General features: G+C 43.8%; 1 protein-coding gene across 1 annotated transcript in view; it reads left to right on the forward strand.

Annotated features, from left to right (window-relative positions):
• Positions 1 to 925: 925 nt before the first annotated feature.
• Positions 926 to 20,873, forward strand: part of LOC126355134 (beta-1,3-glucan-binding protein-like) — a 51,672-nt gene continuing 31,724 nt past the window's right edge. Inside the window, exons 1-2 of the mRNA XM_050005317.1 lie at positions 926 to 1,170; positions 17,234 to 17,388. Of these exons, the coding sequence (XP_049861274.1) occupies positions 952 to 1,170; positions 17,234 to 17,388 (374 nt within the window). The 5' untranslated portion in view covers positions 926 to 951. The remainder of the gene's footprint in view (positions 1,171 to 17,233; positions 17,389 to 20,873) is intronic.

The raw sequence follows: 20,873 nt of genomic DNA on the forward strand, positions 1-20,873 counted from the left end.
AGAAATCACCAGTTTTTTGCATATTATGTGAAATGTGAACTGTTTATTTCAACTTTCTGCACTCTTCCAGTTAGGTATGATTTAAACCATTTCAGCACTGTCCCAGTCCCATTCATACGCGTTTCCATCCAATTTAACGCAAAAAGAAATGGCATACCGTTGCGCAATATTATGCAGTTCCATTTCCGTGACGAGAGGCACAAACATGTGTTAACTTATTACAACACAACTCACGACTGAGCAGTTTCATCGATGTGCTGCTTCGACTAGAAGCAGCTTATAGACCAAAGTCAAAGGTATTGTGCCTACGCAAGCCTGCAGGGTTGCCACATATTGCAAAGAAAATCAGTCTCATTACTTTATTGTCGCACCTCGTATGTTAATGCCCGTTGTGCGGCCTTAATCACGTCGGAAACCTTTTCAGATGTATCTTCTGAGTACAATGCCAGCTCTGCCAATGCACTGCCCTTTTATACCTTGGGTACGTGATACTATCGCCGTCTGTGTAACTGAATATCGCCGTCCCATGACTTTTGCCACCTCCAAATGTCCATGTAGATTAAAAATGTGCCTCCAATTTTTGTACCTACCAACTGTACGATCTCACGAAAAATTACTGTGTATTATCCTCATTTCCCTTTGACTGTAAAAGCTGCATGTCAAGACTTACGATGGTACCCTACACCCTACAGCGACGGTAGCATCGCTTTAAACTGTTATCCACGGTGTCACCTTAAAGATTTGCCTACGGAGAAAATAAAATAAAATGCAGATTCGAGGTCACTTCGTCACGCTGACGTATGACGTAACGATGGCGTCGTCTCACGTATTCCGATGCGCGTCCGATTGCGGGATTCCCTTAACACTGTTGCGCATGCGTCGGGCGCTGAGCGAGATTAGCCGACGTAGAAAAGCGCGGACGCTGGGCGGCAGCCGTCAGTCGTCTGCGAGATGTTGAGGGACGCGCACGCCTTGTTGGTTGCGGTGCTGGTGGTGGTGGCGGCGAGCTTGCCCTGCGGCTGCCTCGCGCAGTGCACGGCCTCTCAGACCACCGCCTCCGGCACCAAGGCGCCCGTCACCATCTGCAGCGGCGATATGATCTTCGCCGACGACTTCGAGGATTTCGACCTGAGCGTGTGGCAGCACGAGATCACCATGTCCGGCGGAGGGGTGAGTGTCGGCGCGAACAAAGCAGCAGAGCGCGTAAAATGACGCACGCAATGAATCTCCACATTAGCGAGACGGCATTTCTAACATCTTGCTCCATCGGCCACTAGCACCACCAACTCCTTTCTTGTAGCACCACGGAAGTCTGCTTCTACATAACGCTTCGCAACCAACGATTACTTCTTACGGTTTTTTTTTTCTTTGAGGTTGAGTAACAAGTACGCTGTTTATGTTCTATTGATTTTTATTTCAAGCTAGTTTTCGGTGTTTTGTACTATTTTCAGGAAACCACTGACTAGCGTCCGAAAAGGACACTATTTCTTAAGTAACCAAACATTATACAGAAAAGATACAATCCACTTGTGTATAGTGTTGTGCATCATACTTGTTTCTTAATGTCGAAATTACAGTTTACACAATGGATAACGTTAAGCACAGTGAATAATTAAACTACACAATACTACAGGTTAAATGACGATGATGCTAAATTTTGTGAAGCCTTGACACTGGCTGAGAAACCGTCAAACTGAGCATTCTTCATATATGCTATGCAACCAACACGTTTTTAAGATTAAAAGTTAAACTTTAGGCACTAACAGTATTATACACAACAATTAAAATACGCAATCTTACAATGTTACACGTTATATTTTTATATTGCCATAGTTCATAAGGTTTTGACATTGTTTGAGAACTATACAAGTGCTCTAGTAACTTACATTGAGCAACAAACATGTTTTACATTGTAAATTACATTTTTATGGAATGGACAATATTAAATGCATTGGTTAAAATAAACGATGTTAAAGTATTACAAGTTATATTGTTAAAGTTTGTAAGGTAAGCAAGGTAATGAATAGGAAATTTTGTTGTGTTTCAATTTTTGTGCAGCAATATGTGGTCATTGTGGTGGTTTGTGGGTGTGTGGCTGGTTCACTGTATCACGTGACATTTAAAATTTGGGATGTTCTCAGCTGTAATTGATCGTTTGTTTCATATGATGCAATCAAACAGCCACATACCCACAAAGCGCCACATTGCCCACATACTGCCACACAAAATTAAAACACAACACAATTTCTTTCCTACTCCTTATCTTGCTTATATCACAAACTTGAAAAATATAACTTGTAATACTTTAACACTGTTTATCTTAACCACAGATTGTGTTTAATATTGCCTATTGCATGAAAATGTAGTTTACAGTGCAAAGCATGTTTGTTGCACAGCGTAAGTTACTACTGCACTTAGAGAGTAGTATGACTTCACAAACTATACTATCATTACCATATAAACTGTACAAGATTGCGAATTTTAATTACTGTGTATAATACTTGTCTAAAGTTTACAATCTTAAAAAACATGTTTGTCGCACAACATAAATGAAGAGGGCTCGGTTTATCAGTTTGTCAGCCAGTGTCAAGACCTCACAAAATTTAGCATTATAATCATTTAATCTATAATATTTTGTGGTTTAATTATTTATTGTGCTTGATATTTCCATTGTGTAAATTGTAATTTCAATCTCAAAAAACAAGACTGATGCACAACACTATATACAAGTGGATCGTACCTTTGCGTATAACGTTTGGCTACCTAACAAGCAGTGTCCCTTTCAGACGCTAGGCAGTGATTTCTTGAAGGTGCCCAAAAACACCGAAGACCAATTTGAAGCCAAAAAAAAAAATTAGTAGAATAAAACCTGTGTACTTGTTATTCAACTTTAAATATGGAATTTTTCTACCAACGAGTAATGGAAGAATCCATAAATAAAATTGTTTCGTCCATATGGAATGACACAAGTAATGGGCTGATAAATAAATACAGACAAAACATTGAGAGTAAGAATGAATTTTTTGTGCACTACGATTAAATGCTCTTAAATTTTATTGTAACATCAGTGCTCTGGTCGTCCCTAATCTTTCTTGCATGAGAAGGTGTCGAGGTTGAGTGACTGTATGAAGCTACAAGATGATTGAGCAAGATTTCTAGTTAGTATGATGAATGACAGGTGGCTGTAAATGTAGAAAAATGTTAGTTAATGCGGGCAGGTAGGAAAAACAACCCTTCATGATAGGGTATAGCATTAGTAGTGTCATGCTTAATACAGTCACGCCGTTTAAATATCTGGGCGTAACGTTGCAAAACGATACGAAATGAAACGAGCATGTGAGAACTGTGATAGGGAAGGAAAGTTGTCGACTTCAGTCTGCTGGAACAACTTTGGGAAAGTATGGTTCATCTGTAAAGGTGAGTGCATATAGAACACTAGTGCAAACCATTCTTGAGTCCTGCTCGAGTGTTTGCGATCTCCACCAGATCGGCTTAAAGGAAGATATCGAAGCAGTTGAGAGATGGGTTTCTAGATTTGTTACCTGTAGGTAGGGATAACAGGCTAGTATTACGGAGATGTTTCGGGAGATCACATTTGAATCGCTGAATGGAAGGGGACGTTCTTTTTGAAGAACACTTCTGAGGAAATTTAGAGAACCACTATTTGAAACTGACAACAGAACGAATTTACTGCAACCAACACACATCTTACGAACGCCAAAGTACAGATAGAAGAGAACTGAACTCCCATAACACACATCGAATATTCCAGAATATTCGAACATTACAGGAATAAGGAATTTCAGAAGAGACCTGAACTCCCATAATCGAATATTCCAGAATATTCATACATTAGAGGAATAAGGAATTTCATGAACCTACCAGAAAGTTAGTTAGTTAGTTGGTTGCATGTTCCATGAATCAATCGCACGGTACAGTAGCTGTATTATGTATTATGTGGAACATATCAAATGCAAAAGAAATGCAGATTTGAAACAAGATTTTTAATATATATATATATATATATATATATATATATATATATATATATTAAAAATTGAGAAATGCATATATATATATATATATATATATATATATATATATATATATATATATATATATATATATATATATATATGCATTTCTTGTGCACTTGAGATGTTCCACATAATACGGCTACCATACAATATAATTGATTTGGAACATGCTACTAACTAAGTAACTAACTTTCTGGTAGGTTTATGAAATTCCTTATTACAATATATTACAACACAGAGTTAAGGATTAATATTTCTATTATTTACCCCATTCCCTTAAATGGCACAAGATGCATATACTGTATTTATAGATTTATTTATTCCTATTTGAGAATTCATCTGTGGTATAGAAGGAGTTGTCAAAGAGATACGATTTTAGTTTATTTTGAAGCTATTACTGCTGTCTGTCAGACATTTTATTTCATCTGGTAATTTGTCGAAAATTTTTATAGCAGCATATTTTAACCCTTTCTGTGCCAAAGATAGGTTGAATAAAGGATAGTGTAAGTCTTTCTTTTTTCTGGTATTATAATCATGAATGTCACTATTGTTTTTAAACTAGTTCATGTTGTTGAGAAGAAATTTCATTAGTAAATGTACTGTGAAGCTGTTGTGAGAATTGCCAATCTTTTAAAAAAAAGCCTACAAGATGTGCATATATGAACCCCACACATTATTCTAACCACTTTCTTTTGAGCAGTGAATACTTTTTGTCTAAATGTTGAGTTACCCCAAAATATTATTACATATGACATCAGAGAGTGAAAGTATGCAAAATATGTTAGCTTACTATTTTCCATATCCTCAAAATTGGCAATTTCTTTGATTGCAAAAGTTGTGGAAGCTAGTCGCTTTAGAAGATCCAAAACATGAATTTTCCATTTAAGATTCTCATCTACATGTACACCCAAAAACTTAGCATGCTCTACCCTGTCTACTGACTTCTGTTGATGTGTTATATTTATTGAAGGAACTGTACTTTTTGCAGCAGAAAATTTGATGTACTGTGTTTTTTCAAAGTTTAGAGCAAGCCCATTTGCATAAAACTAATTAATGACTTTTCCAAGGACCTTATTTGTATCATTTTCAATTGGAGTTTCTTTTACCGGATAAATAATTATGCTTGTATCATCAGAAAACAGTGTCAGTTCAGCTTCCTGTTTCAGATAGGAAGGGAGGTCGTTCACATATATGAAGAACAGAAGGGGACCCATGATTGAACCCTGTGGAACACCTAATATAATTTCACCCTATTTAGATGAAGTGGCTAACTTATTTAAATCACTTGACCCATATAAGGAAACTTTTGCTTCCTGTTCTGTAGGCACAACTTAAACCACTCATATACTATTCCATTTATACCATAGAAATGTAATTTCTGTAACATAATGTCATGGTTCACACAGTCAAATGCTTTAGACAAGTCACAGAAAATTCCTATTGGTGAAATTTTACTATTTAAAGACTTTGTTATGTGGACAGTGAAATTGTATATTGCTGTCTCAGTGGAACAGCATTTTTGAAATCCAGACTGTGATTTACTAACTATCCCATTACTGTTGAGATGGCTAACCACTCTTGAGTACATTACTTTCTCGAATATTTTTGAAAATGCTGTAAGCAAGGACACTGACCGATAATTATTGACATCTGTGGTGTCCTCCTTATTGTAGAGCAGCCTGACAATGGGATATTTTAACCTGTCTGGGAACATACCTTGGGATGATGATGCATTACATATGTGCCTCAGAACATCAGCTGTAATGATAAATACTAAATAAGTGATAAATACTAAATAAATAATTATTTCTGTTGTCGGGTTTTGAAATGGCGACCCGCAGCACGCCATCCAGACACTCTTACCCCTACGCCACACTGCATGCACCACTGCTCGCGGCAATATGCAGGATGTTAGGGGTACAGGAGCAGATGTCTCTACTGGCGCCGGAGGATGGTGTACCGAACAACATTATATCAGTATTTACGTCGTTTGTACATTAATGATTATAGCAATTACACGTCGTATGTTTGAGGTTGGGTAGTACCTCCAAGTACATGTGGCAAGAGCTAGATATTAATGCTTGTTCTTCGCTAGGCAGCTGGTCAGGTGTTGAAGAGTGAACGCTTGGGCGTAAAACTGTTACTCTATACTGACAGACGTAATCCTCTTAGTGGTGCAGTTACAACTGTGTAGAAAACATCAGGTGGTAAAGTTGTGTGTCAGTGGGGAGACTGTTCGAGGTAGAGAGGAAAGAACCAAATCACTGATGTGTGTACATGTCGAGATACCACATATAAAAATATTTGTATTCATACCAGTCCTATACGATAGTTTGGTACTGTCGGTCGTATTATAGTTCACTGGAGCACAACATATGCTAATTTTGTATCACTCGAAGAATTATTGCCCAGTAGCAAGTTGACACCACTATAGTCTTGAAATGTATCGCACAGGAGCTGAACATCGAAATAAATGCGAGTCTCGTGTTTCTCGCAGCGTATTAGTTGATCGTCAACTGTTCGATTATCGAAATAATTTGTTGTACACTAAGGAAAACCTCAACCGGACTCACTAAAAACGAAAACAAATAGCAAAAAAAATGGCTCTGAGCACTATGGGACTTAACTTCTAAGGATATCAGTCCCCTAGAACTTAGAACTACTTAAATCTAACTTACCTAAGAATATCACACTCGGCCATGCCCGAGGCAGGATTCGAACCTGCGATCGTAGCGGTCGCGCGGTTCCAGAGTGTAGCGCCTAGAACCACTCGGCCAAAAGCAAACAGCAGTTTTGTCTCGAAACTGCTGGACTTGTGAAATTTGATTTTTTGTGGACGGAAACCGGTCGTAGAATTAAAAATATCTGCTGTGGCTCATGTGGCTCCTCGAAAAGGGTGAAAGGATGAGAAAGGAGCCAAAAGTAGTGAAGGGAAACTGTTTTCCTTAGCCTTCTACACTGCATGTGTTTCTAGCAGTTTACTTAACATTCCGCCGGTACAACAGCACCTGTAAGAATTTCCCACAAGGAAACTTCTACAGAGTTATCTTTTTGTACAGCTGTTTGTCCTTCAGACACAGGATAGATTACCTAGCGTTATCTCAGCTAAACACTTCAAAGACGACTACTACTTCGTTAGATAAACAGTGCTTTTAGGATGTATCACGTACGCGTTTTCTCTTCTGATGATATCTTGATTCAACAGCGAGATATTATAGAAAACTCTGATGTTACTGTAAATATTGTCAGCCGAATTAGTAACTACAAGGGGCAATCAAGAGTTTTCGACTGATGGCGTTGCTGCAGAGTATGATTAACATAGCGCTACTCCGATGCGGGTATATAACCACCGATATGTACACAAACGATTAGTGTGGCATTCGTTTCATTCCGACGTGCGTCCGGTAAATGCGGAAGCGTAAACTACACTCCTGGAAATTGAAATAAGAACACGGTGAATTCATTGTCCCAGGAAGGGGAAACTTTATTGACACATTCCTGTGGTCAGATACATCACATGATCACACTATTCTCCCATGGAGACGATCGTAGAGATGCTGGATGTAGTCCTGTGGAACGGCTTGCCATGTCATTTCCACCTGGCGCCTCAGTTGGACCAGCGTTTGTGCTGGACGTGCAGACCGCGTGAGACGACGCTTCATCCAGTCCCAAACATGCTCAATGGGGGACAGATCCGGAGATCTTGCTGGCCAGGTTAGTTGACTTACACCTTCTAGAGCACGTTGGGTGGCACGGGATACATGCGGACGTGCATTGTCCTGTTGGAACAGCAAGTTCCCTTGCCGGTCTAGGAATGATAGAACGATGGATTCGATGACGGTTTGGATGTACCGTGCACTATTCAGTGTCCCCTCGACGATCACAAGAGGTGTACGGCCAGTGTAGGAGATCGCTCCTCACACCATGATGCCGGGTGTTGGCCCTGTGTGCCTCGGTCGTATGCAGTCCTGACTGTGGCGCTCACCTGCACGGCGCCAAACACGCATACGACCATCATTGGCACCAAGGCGGAAGCGACTCTCATCGTTGAAGACGACACGTCTCCATTCGTCCCTCCATTCACGCCTGTCGCGACACCACTTGAGGCGGGCTGCACGATCTTGGGGCGTGACTGGAAGACGGCCTAACGGTGTGCGGGACCGTAGCCCAGCTTCATGGAGACGGTTGCGAATGGTCCTCGCCGATACCCCAGGAGCAACAGTGTCCCTAATTTGCTGGGAAGTGGCGGTGCGGTCCCCTACGGCACTGCGTAGGATCCCACGGTCTTGTCGTGCATCCGTGCGTCGCTGCGGTCCGGTCCCATGTCGACGGGCACGTGCACCTTCCGCCGACCACTGGCGCCAACAACGATGTACTGTGGAGACCTCACGCCCCACGTGTTGAGCAATTCGGCGGTACGTCCACCCGGCCTCCCGCATGCCCACTATACGCCCTCGCTCAAAGTCCGTCAACTGCACATACGGTTCACGTCCACGCTGTCGCGGCTTGCTACCAGTGTTAAAGACTGCGATGGAGCTCCGTATGCCACGGCAAACTGGCTGACACTGACGTCGGCGGTGCACAAATGCTGCGCAGCTAGCGCCATTCGACGGCCAACACCGCGGTTCCTGGTGTGTCCGCTGTGCCGTGCGTGTGATCATTGCTTGTACAGCCCTCTCGCAGTGTCCGGAGCAAGTATGGTGGGTCTGACACACCGGTGTCAATGTGTTCTTTTTTCCATTTCCAGGAGTGTATGACGACGTTATTACCAAACGGGTCCAATCAGGGCCAACGTCTCTTGCCTTGGGTGCTGAAGCCGATATATCGCTAGCCACCTATCGCAGAATGAGGAATGTGTATGGGGCAGACCGTCTGTCAAAAACCACCTTTGTGGAATGATGCGACAAGCTGTGCTGTTGCTTTACGATGACGCACGTTCCCAATCGCAAATGTCGTAACGCAGAAGCTACGCCAACTCAAGTGCGGGACACGCGAGGACCCGCTCAATAGTCCTTATCTCTCCCGATGCGTATCTCACGCCTTCTGTGCCTCTAAAAAGGTCTTCAAGGGTCTACAGTTTCAGTCGGACGAGGATGTGCAGCAGGCAATTAGGGATTTCTTCACGCTGTACGACACGCTGTTTTCAAAACGGGAATGTTAAACTTTGTGCATCGGTGACATGGTTGCCTCAATGCTTCACAGCGATTTTGCCTGATTGGCATGCCGATTCTGGAGAACGTACCGCCTTCGAACGGGACCTTTTTGATCGCCCCTTATACAACATATCCCCGTTAAGGATCCCAACACAGTACCCTGGAGCAAGCCCAAACTTACTTCTTTCCGAAATAACGCGCTCCGTCCTCCCTTCCTAATAAGTCCTCACTGCAGCCACGAATTTTATTTGATACACTTAAGACCTACCTTAGTTAAGGAATATTCGTGTGGAACTGAGGGAAATTCTTTACGGAGGTCATGAACCATGTCTAAGGCTTCCATTCCGTCGCTTCTTCAAAAGTCTGCTGCGACAGTTGAAGATAGCAAAGCCGGCGTTTTAAATTTAACATTTAAGAAATCGTCGTTCGACTCAGTTCCGCACTGTCGCTCGCTAAAAAAAAAGTGCGCGCTTGCGGTCTATCCGATGACATATGTGGTTGTATAGACAGTTTTCTAACAGTCAGGGAGCAGTATGTCGTCCTCAACGGGTGAATACAGCAGAAACAAGCGTAACTTCAGGTGTGCCCCAGGGCAGCGTAATAGGCCTTCTGCTTTTTACGATTTACATAAACGATCTGGTTGATGGTATCGACAGCGGCCTGAGACTAGTTGCCGTTGATGCTGTAGTCTACAGGGAAGTCGTGGTCAAATCAATGAGGATTTGCAGAAAATAAATGCGTGGTGTAATGACCGGCAGTTATCTCTCAATATTAGTAAGTGTAACCTATTGCGTATAACAAGGCGAAAATCCCCATTAATGTACGAGTACAAAATAAAAGCCCAGTCTTTGAAAGCGGTAACGTCCGTCAAGTACCTGGGTGTGACTATTCGAAATGATCTCAAGGGGAAAGATCAGGTTACACAAGTAATGGATAAGACGAACTCTAGATTGCGGTTTACTGGTAGAATGCTGAAGCGATGCAGTCCTTCAGCAAAGGAAATAGCTTTCAATGCGTTAGTCCGTCCAGTCTTGGAGTATTGTTCGTCTGTATCGGACCGTTGCCAGTTGGGTCTGATTCAAGAGGTTCAGAAGGTCTAAAGAAGAGCGGCAAGATTCGTGACTGGTGCATTTAGCCATCGCGAGAACGTTTCAAATTTCATAGAAAGTTTGAAGTGGGACACACGTGCAGACAGACTTCGTGCTACACAGAAGGGGCTGCTCACTAAATTCCGAAATCCGATCTTCACCGAGGATGTAGAGCATATATTATTATCACCAACTTTCAAATCTCGCAGTCGTCACCAAGGATAAGGGAAATAAGAGTTCGCACTGAGGCGTTCAGATAGTCGTTTCTCCCTCGCGTGATCCGCGAGTGGAACAGAGGGGGGGGAGGGAAATATGATTTAGGCGCGAATTGTCCTCCGCCACACACAGCTTGGTGGCTAGAGAAGTATATATGTAGATGTATCTGTAGAATCGTTCACACAAGATAATCGTACGAACATACCGTCATTTGACCATCGGACAGCTTCCCGTAGTAAGCATCCCTGTCGTAGAGAAACAACTAATAGTTTTGAAGACAAATAAATCACCAGATCCGGATGGAGTCAAAATTCGGTTTTACAAAGAGTACCCTATGGCATTAGCCCCTCACCTGATCTGTATTTATCGTGAATCTCTTGCCCAGCAGAAAGTGACTCCAGAAGAAGGGAACCGCAAAATTACTGATCAATATGCGCAACTTCGGTTTGCTGCAATCATATTCTTACTTCCAATACAATAAACTTTCTTCAGACTGGAAACCGTATGTCCACGAATGAGCATGGTTTTAGAAAGCATCGCTCGTGAGAAACTCAGCTTGCCCTTTTCTCACACGATACACTGAGAGCTATGGATGAAGGGGACCAGGCAGATTTGCGTATTTCTAGATTTTCGGAAGGCGTTGGACACGGTGCCCCATTGTAAGCTGTTAACGAAGGTACGAGCATATGGAATACGTTCTCACATATTTGAGTGGCTCGACTACTTCTTAAGTTATAAAACACTGTGCGTTGTCCTCGACGGCGAATGTTCATCAGAGACAAGGGTACCGTCAGAGGTGTCCCAGAAAAGTGTGATAGCAGCGCTGTTGGCGGACAGGGTGGGCAACAATCTGCAGTTATTTGCTTATGACACTGAAGTGGGCGCTAAGATGTTGTTTAATTTAATTAATTTGTGATAAGTCCTAGGGGACCAAACTGCTGAGGTCATCGGTCCCTAAGCTTACACGCTACTTACTCTAACTTAAACTAACTTACGCTAAGGCCAGCACAGACACCCATGTCCGAGGGAGGACTCGGAGCTCCGATGTGGAGGGAGGGAGGGGGGGGACTGTGACAAGGCGCCTCAGAACGCGCGGCTAAGATGTTGTCGTTGAGTGACTGTAGAAAGATACATGACGACTTAGTTCTAAATGTGGAAAAACGTAAGATGATGTGGATAAATAGGAAGAGCAAAACCTGTAAAATTCGGATACAGTATTACTAGTGTCTTGCTTGACACAGTCAAGTTGTTTGAATATCTGGGTGTAACGTTGCAAAGCGATTGTTGTTGTTGTTGTCTTCAGTCCTGAGATTGGTTTTATGCAGCTCTCCATGCTACTCTACCCTGTGCAAGCTTCTTCATCTCCCAGTACCTGCTACAACCTACGTCCTTCAGAATCTGGTTAGTGTATTCATCTCTTGGTCTCCCTTTACGATTTTTACCCTCCACGCTGCCCTCCAGTGCTAAATCTGTGATCCCTTGATGCCTCAAAATATGTCCTACCAACCGATCCCTTCTTCTAGACAAGTTGTATCACAAACTTCTCTTCTCCCCAATCTCATTCACTACCTCCTCATTAGTTACGTGATCTACGCATCTAATCTTCAGCATTCTGCTGTAGCACCACATTTCGAAAGCTTCTATTCTCTTCTTGTACAAACCAGTTATCGTCCATGTTTCACTTCCATACATGGCTACACTCCAAACAAATACTTTCAGAACGACTTCCTGATACATAAATCTACATTCGATGTTAACAACTTTCTCTTCTTCAGAAACGCTTTCCTTGCCATTGCCAGTCTACATTTTATATCCTCTCTACTTCGACCATCATCAGTTATTTTACTTCCTAAATAGCAAAACTCCTTTACTACTTTAAGTGTCTCATTTCCTAATCTAATTCCCTCAGCATCACCCGATTTAATTTGACTGCATTCCATTATCCTCGTTTTGCTTTTGTTGATGTTCATCTTATATCCTCCTTTCAAGACACTGTCCATTCCCTTCAACTGCTCTTCCAAGTCCTTTGCCGTCTCTGACAGAATTACAATGTCATCGGCGAACCTCAGAGTTTTTACTTCTTCTCCATGAATTTTAATACCTACTCCAAATTTTTCTTTTGTTTCCTTTACTGCTTGCTCAATATACAGATTGAATAACATCGGGGAGAGGCTACAACCCTGTCTCACTCCCTTCCCAACCACTGCTTCCCTTTCATGCCCCTCCACTCTTATGACTGCCATCTGGTTTCTGTACAAATTGTAAATAGTCTTTCGCTCCCTGTATATTACTCCTGCCACCTTCAGAATTTGAAAGAGAGTATTCCAGTCAACATTGTCAAAAGCTTTCTCTAAGTCTACAAATGCTAGAAACGTAGGTTTGCCTTTTCTTAATCTTTCTTCTAAGATAAGTCGTAAGGTCAGTAAGCAAAGCGATGTGAAATGGAAAAAGCATGTGAGAACTGTGGCAGGGTCGGCGAGTGGTCGACTTCGGCCTATTGAAAGAATTTTAGGAGAACGTGGTTCATCTGTAAAGCAGATAGCATGTAGGATGCTGGTGCGACCTACACTTGAGTACTGTTCCAGTGTTTGGGATCCGTACCAGGTCGGACAGAAGCAAGATATCGAAGCAACTCAAAGGCGGCCTGCCATATTCGTTACCGGTGGATTCGCACAACGCGTAAGCTTTACGGAGATGCTTCGGGAACTCAAATGGGAATCCCTGGAGAGATGGCGACGTTCTTTTCGAGAAATACTATCGAGGAAATTTAGAGAACCGCCATTAGAAGCCGACTACCGAACGATTTTGCTGCCGCCAACATGCATTTCGCGTGAGCACCACGAAGATAAAATACGAGAATTTATGGCTCATGTGTTGTGGTCTTTAGTCTAGAGACTGGTTTGATGCATCTCTACATGCTACTCAATCTTGTGCACGTTTCTTCATCTCAGAGTAACTACTGAAACCAACATTCTTCTGAATCTGCTGCGTGTATTCATCTCTTGGTCTCCCTCTACGATTTTTACCCTCCACGCTTCCCTCCATCACTAAATTGGTGATCCCTTGATGCCTCAGAACATGTCCTACTAACCGATCCCTTCTTCTAGTCAAGTTGTGCCACAAACTTCTCCCCGATTCTATTCAATACTTCCTCATTAGTTACGTGGTCTACCCATCTAATCTTCAGTATTCTTTTGTAGCACCACATTTAAAAAGCTTCTCTTCTCTTCTTGTCTAAACTATTTATCGTCCATGTTTCACTTCCATACATGGCTACACTCCATACAAATACTTTCAGAAACGACTTCCTGACACTTAAATCTATACTCGATGTTCACAAATTTCTCTTCTTCAGAAACGCTTTTCTTGCCATTGCTAGTCTACATTTTATATGCTCTCTACTTCGACAATCATAAGTTATTTTGCTCCCCAAATAGTAGCACTCATCTAGTACTTGAAGTGTTTCATTTCCTAATCTAATTCCCTTAGCATCACCTGATTTTATTAGGCTATCCATCTCCCTTTTCAAATTTTCTAACCTACTTGCACGATTAAGGGATCTGACATTCTACGCTCCGATCCATAGAACGCCTGCTTTCTTTCTCCTGATAACGATGTCCTCCTGAGTAGTCCCCGCCTGGAGATCCGAATGGGTGACTATTTTACCTCCGGAATATTTTACCCAAGAGGACGCCATCATCATTTAACCACACAGTAAAGCTGCATGTCCTTGGGAAAAATTATGGCTGTAGTTTCCCCTTGCTTTCAGCCGTTCGCAGTACCAGCACAGCTAGGCTTTTTTGGTTAATGTTACAAGGCCAGATCAGCCAATCCGTACGGCCATCTGTATCACTGAGGCACGCAATCCTCCCCATGAACGGCAAGGTCCATGGTTCATGAGGAGGGATTAGGGCTCATTCGGAGGCATATAGATAGTCGTTTTGGGGGGGGGGGGGGGGGGGGAGCAGAGGGAACAAGGGCCACGTCATCATCAATACACCAAATCATCCAGCGATGCGCAAGTTCGTCGTTTAGGCTATCAAATTTCTTTGTCAAATATCTTTGTCCAATATCTCTGTCAAAGATATTTGATGGTGTAATAGGGAACTTTGTCAAATGTCGTCCAATATTTGATCAAATCTAGGGCCTCGCTGTGATTTGATCAAAGAAGTCGCTTGTGTTCTGTTCACTGCGATGCGACATGTTACAGTACCACATGGAGCGCTAGCATCGCTGCATTCTGTCGTCTATAGTGTTTTTATAAACATTGCAGGTGAGTACAATTGGTGTGTGCCGACAATTACAAAATTAATAGAGATGTATGAAGCTGATAAGGCGCTTTACAACGTGAGGCACGCCGAATACAAAAATAGATTACGAAGATTGGAGACCTGACCTAACCTAACCCTTTCCTGTAGCAAGGAATCGAAGTGTCACAGTGAGCCTTAAGTGAATATTGTGCTTTTTGACCTGAGGATACACTTCATTGAGCACATACGGTAATGTATGCTCATCCATTCTTAAATAATTGATGTACGACTTGATGTCCTCCACTATAAGCTCACGTAACAAGTTTTGTCGATTGCTTTTATCGTGTCGTCGTAAAACCCACGGCTTCACCTAGGTACGTTTCCTCCCCCCCCCCCCCCCCCCCCCCCCCCCCCGCCCCCCCCCGCAGCTTCTCTTCCACATAAGCACACAGTGCAGTTGTGGTACATGCAACTGCTGCGGTTAATAACAAGTTGTTGTTGTCAGCCATCTTGAACTTTGACGAAAAATATGATGACAGTGTAATACCCCTTCTAGCGCTACGTCAAAGATTTTTGTCAAATATACACTCCTGGAAATTGAAATAAGAACACCGTGAATTCATTGTCCCAGGAAGGGGAAACTTTATTGACACATTCCTGGGGTCAGATACATCACATGATCACACTGACAGAACCACAGGCACATAGACACAGGCAACAGAGCATGCACAATGTCGGCACTAGTACAGTGTATATCCACCTTTCGCAGCAATGCAGGCTGCTATTCTCCCATGGAGACGATCGTAGAGATGCTGGATGTAGTCCTGTGGAACGGCTTGCCATGCCATTTCCACCTGGCGCCTCAGTTGGACCAGCGTTCATGCTGGACGTGCAGACCGCATGAGACGACGCTTCATCCAGTCCAAAACATGCTCAATGGGGGACAGATCCGGAGATCTTGCTGGCCTGGGTAGTTGACTTACACCTTCTAGAGCACGTTGGGTGGCACGGGATACATGCGGACGTGCATTGTCCTGTTGGAACAGCAAGTTCCCTTGCCGGTCTAGGAATGGTAGAACGATGGGTTCGATGACGGTTTGGATGTACCGTGCACTATTCAGTGTCCCCTCGACGATCACCAGAGGTGTACGACCAGTGTAGGAGATCGCTCCCCACACCATGATGCCGGGTTTTAGCCCTGTGTGCCTCGGTCGTATGCAGTCCTGATTGTGGCGCTCACCTGCACGGCGCCAAACACGCATACGACCATCATTGGCACCAAGGCAGAAGCGACTCTCATCGCTGAAGACGACACGTCTCCATTCGTCCCTCCATTCACGCCTCAGAGTAGCACTTGCGACCTACACCCATCAGTTATTTGCTGGATGTATTCCAGTCTTTGTCTTCCTCTACAGTTTTTGCCCTCTACAGCACCCTCCAGTACTCCTACCGTAAAGTTATTCCCTGACCTCTTAACAGATGTCCCATCATCCTGTCCCTTCTCCTCGTCAGTGTTCTCCATATATTCCTTTCCTCTCCGATCATAGATTTTCGGAAGGTGTCGACACGGTGCCCCATTCTAAGCTGTTAACGAAGGTGCGAGCATATGTGAGTGGCTCGACTCCTTCTTAAGTTATAAAACACTGTGTGTAGTCCTGATCATTCCTTACTTTATCAGTCTATCAAATTTTCAACATTCGTCTGTAGTACCAAGTCTGAAATGCTTCGGTTCTTTCTTTTCCGGTTTTCCCATAGTCCATGTTTCACTACCATACAATGCCGTGCTCCAAACGTACGTTCTCAGAAATTTCAACCTCAAATTAAGGTCTGTTTTTGATACTAGTAGATTTCTCTTCGGCAGGAAAAATGTTCAAATGTGTATGTAATCTTACGGGACTTAACTGTTAAGGTCATCAGTCCCTAACCTTACACACTAATTAACCTAAATTATCCTAAGGACAAACACATACACCCATGTCCGAGGGAGGACTCGAACCTCCGACGGGAGGGAATGGTTCACAAAATGTAAATAAACCAAAGGGCATGCCGAAAGTTGTGTTCAAAGAATTTCTGTTGGGTCGGAGAGTTTCTTCGTCTAACACGTAAAGTGCACATTGGTGATAGTAATTGTGTATCAATTAATATTATATGCATTATTGCAAAAATAACATCTATTTACAATGCAAAATTGACGTGTGAAATTACGTTAGGCAGTGATATAAACATCGATCATTATTTACGAGATAAACGTTGGAGCTCTGCATGAAGTTTTTTTTTTAAGGTCAATTTTGTGGGCATTTGTAAGGAAGGGTAGGGGGGAGGGGGAAAGAGAGAGAGAGAGAGAGAGAGAGAGAGAGAGAGAGAGAGAGAGAGAGAGACAGAGAATGTGTGTTCTTCGTCCTGACTTGTTTAGGTTTTCAGTTTTAAAGATTCTTTGAAATTTTGAAAAATCTGGGTTATTTTCTGACTCAACTTGTCCGTTGTTGCAGAACTGGGAGTTCCAGATCTACGTGAACAACCGGTCCAACAGCTTCGCCAGGGACGGCTACCTCAACATCCGCCCCACCCTGACCTCTGACCAATACGGAGAGGCCTTCCTGTCCAGCGGTACCATAGACCTCAACGGCGGCTCGCCTGCCGACGAGTGAGTATGCGCCGAAACGCTAACGGCCGTGTAACTGTGTCTACGTAACGTTTGACAAATTATCCGTTTACGACGGTGGGCACCCACACAGACTCAGACTCCGGAGAGCTTTTACATTGACGAAGCCCTGCTTTATTGAATGTTACATGAATGTTGATGAACCAATAGTCAGTATTGTAATTGCAGGACCACACAGTACAGAAAATCGGCGCAATGTGAAATTAATGTGCATAGCTTGCGTACCTGGACATCAAACAGTGTGTAGACACTCTCAAAATTACCAAGTGTAAATGTCGACACCTTGTAGCTGAACACAGTGCCATGAGGTGACTTCCCTAGAATGTTATCAGAATACCTTAACCTGAAAATGGTCTAGGACAGACAACACCTCACCAAGTAATTTAATAGTGACGTAGTATAAGAATTAAATCGACACGTACTACTACAAAAGATATGACCTTGCTACCGTTACAGCACAAATTATTTCAAGAAACAGCTAAATATACATTCTTCCTGGTCTCATCAACGAAACTTACCTTCCACAATGTGATAGTTGTACATGCGGAGATACAGATGTTTATTATTCATTCGTGGAAGAAACAGTATCTGACTGAATTACTTCCTTATCTATATCGCAGACGATCTACATCTACATCTACATCCATATTCTGCGAACCGCTGTGAAGTGGATGGCAGAGGCTGCATCCCACTATACCAGATATTAGGGCATTTTTCCGTTTCATTATCGTATGGAGCGCGAGAGAAATCATTGTTTAAATGCCTCTGTGCTTGCTGTAATTATTCTACCTTATCTTCAAGATCTCTGTGTGAACGATACATAGGGGGTTATATATTCTTGGAATCATCATTCAAAGTCAGTTCTAGAAATTTTGGAAGTAGGTTTTCTCTGGATAGTTTCCGTCTATCTTTAAGAATCTGCAGCCGGCCTTAATGGACGAGCGGTTCTAGGCGCTACAGTCTGGAAAAGCGTGACTGCAACGGTCGCTGGTTCGAATCCTGCCTCGTGCATGGATGTGTGTGATGTCCTTAATTTAGTTAGGTTTAAATACACTCCTGGAAATTGAAACAAGAACACCGTGAATTCATTGTCCCAGGAAGGGGAAACTTTATTGACACATTCCTGGGGTCAGATACATCACATGATCACACTGACAGAACCACAGGAACATAGACACAGGCAACAGAGCATGCACAATGTCGGCACTAGTACAGTGTATATCCAACTTTCGCAGCAATGCAGGCTGCTATTCTCCCATGGAGACGATCGTAGAGATGCTGGATGTAGTCCTGTGGAACGGCTTGCCATGCCATTTCCACCTGGCGCCTCAGTTGGACCAGCGTTCGTGCTGGACGTGCAGACCGCGTGAGACGACGCTTCATCCAGTTCCAAACATGCTCAATGGGGGACAGATCCGGAGATCTTGCTGGCCAGGGTAGTTGACTTACACCTTCTAGAGCACGTTGGGTGGCACGGGATACATGCGGACGTGCATTATCTTGTTGGAACAGCAAGTTCTCTTACCGGTCTAGGAATGGTAGAACGATGGGTTCGATGACGGTTTGGATGTACCGTGCACTATTCAGTGTCCCCTCGACGATCACCAGAGGTGTACGGCCAGTGTAGGAGATCGCTCCCCACACCATGATGCCGGGTGTTGGCCATGTGTGCCTCGGTCGTATGCAGTCCTGATTGTGGCGCACACCTGCACGGCGCCAAACACGCATACGACCATCATTGGCACCAAGGCAGAAGCGACTCTCATCGCTGAAGACGACACGTCTCCATTCGTCCCTCCATTCACGCCTGTCGCGACACCACTGGAGGCGGGCTGCACGATGTTGGGGCGTGAGCGTAAGATGGCCTAACGGTGTGCGGGACCGTAGCCCAGCTTCATAGAGACGGTTGCGAATGGTCCTCGCCGATACCCCAGGAGCAGCAGTGTCCCTAATTTGCTGGGAAGTGGCGGTGCGGTCCCCTACGGCACTGCGTAGGATCCTACGGTCTTGGCGTGCATCCGTGCGTCGCTGCGGTCCGGTCCCAGGTCAACGGGCACGTGCACCTTCCGCCGACCACCGGCGACAACATCGATGTACTGTGGAGACCTCACGCCCCACGTGTTGAGCAATTCGGCGGTACGTCCACCCGGCCTCCCGCATGCCCACTATACGCCCTCGCTCAAAGTCCATCAACTGCACGTACGGTTCACGTCCACGCTGTCGCGGCTTGCTACCAGTGTTAAAGACTGCGATGGAGCTCCGTATGCCACGGCAAACTGGCTGACACTGACGGCGGCGGTGCACAAATGCTGCGCAGCTAGCGCCATTCGATGGCCAACACCGCGGTTCCTGGTGTGTCCGCTGTGCCGTGCGTGTGATCATTGCTTGTACAGCCCTCTCGCAGTGTCCGGAGCAAGTATGGTGGGTCTGACACATCGGTGTCAATGTGTTCTTTTTTCCATTTCCAGTAGTGTAGTTCTAAGTTCTAGGGGACCGATGACCTCAGAAGTTAAGTCCTATAGTGCTCAGAGCCATTTGAACCCTTTTTTAAGAATCTGCCAGATCAGTTCATTCAACACCTCAGTGACACTCTCCCCGAGTGTCAAAGAAACCTGTCAGCATTCGCGCTGCCCTTCTCTGTACCCGGTCGATGTCCCCTCGAAGTCCTATCTGGTACAGAACCGATATCCCAGGATAAGTCGCACGAGAGATTTGAAAGCAATCTCCTTTGTAGACTGATTTCATTTTCCTAGTATTCTTCCAATAAACCAAAGTCTGCAACCTGCTTTACCCACGACTGAACCTACGTGATCCTCCCACTTCATGTCCCTTCTAAGTGTTACACCTAAGTATTTGTATGAGTTTTCAGAATCCAGCTGTCACCCACTAACATTGTATTGATAGAATACATTTTTTTCGTTTTGTTAAGCGTACAATTTTATTTTTTTGATTATTTAAAGCAATCTGCCAATCATAGCGCCATTTTGAAATCTTATCAAGGTCTGACTGAATATTTCTACAGCTTCGTTCAGATTCTACTTCTATGTACATAACTACGCCATCTGCAAAAACGCTGAGGTTACTATTAATATTTTCCGCAAGGAAATTAATACGGAACATGAAGAGCAAGGGTCCGAACACACTTCCATGGGGCACATCTGAAGTTACTTCTACATCTGCCTTGCCTCTCCATCCAAGATAACATGCTGCGTTCTCACTACTAAGAATCCCCAATGCAGTCAATTATTTCGTCTGATACCCCATACGATCGTACTTTTCATACTAAGCGGAGGCGGGGTACTGAGTCAAATGCTTTTAGGAAATCGTGAAATACTGTACCCACCTGACTGTCTCGATCCATGGCTTTCAGTACGTCGTATGAGGAAAGTGCGAGTTGGGTTTTACATTATCTATGTTCTCGAAATCCATGCAGGATCCTGGACGAGCTCCTTCTGTTCGAGATAACT

The sequence above is a fragment of the Schistocerca gregaria genome, chromosome 3 (assembly GCF_023897955.1).
Source record: "Schistocerca gregaria isolate iqSchGreg1 chromosome 3, iqSchGreg1.2, whole genome shotgun sequence".
Taxonomy (NCBI): Eukaryota; Metazoa; Arthropoda; class Insecta; order Orthoptera; family Acrididae; genus Schistocerca; species Schistocerca gregaria.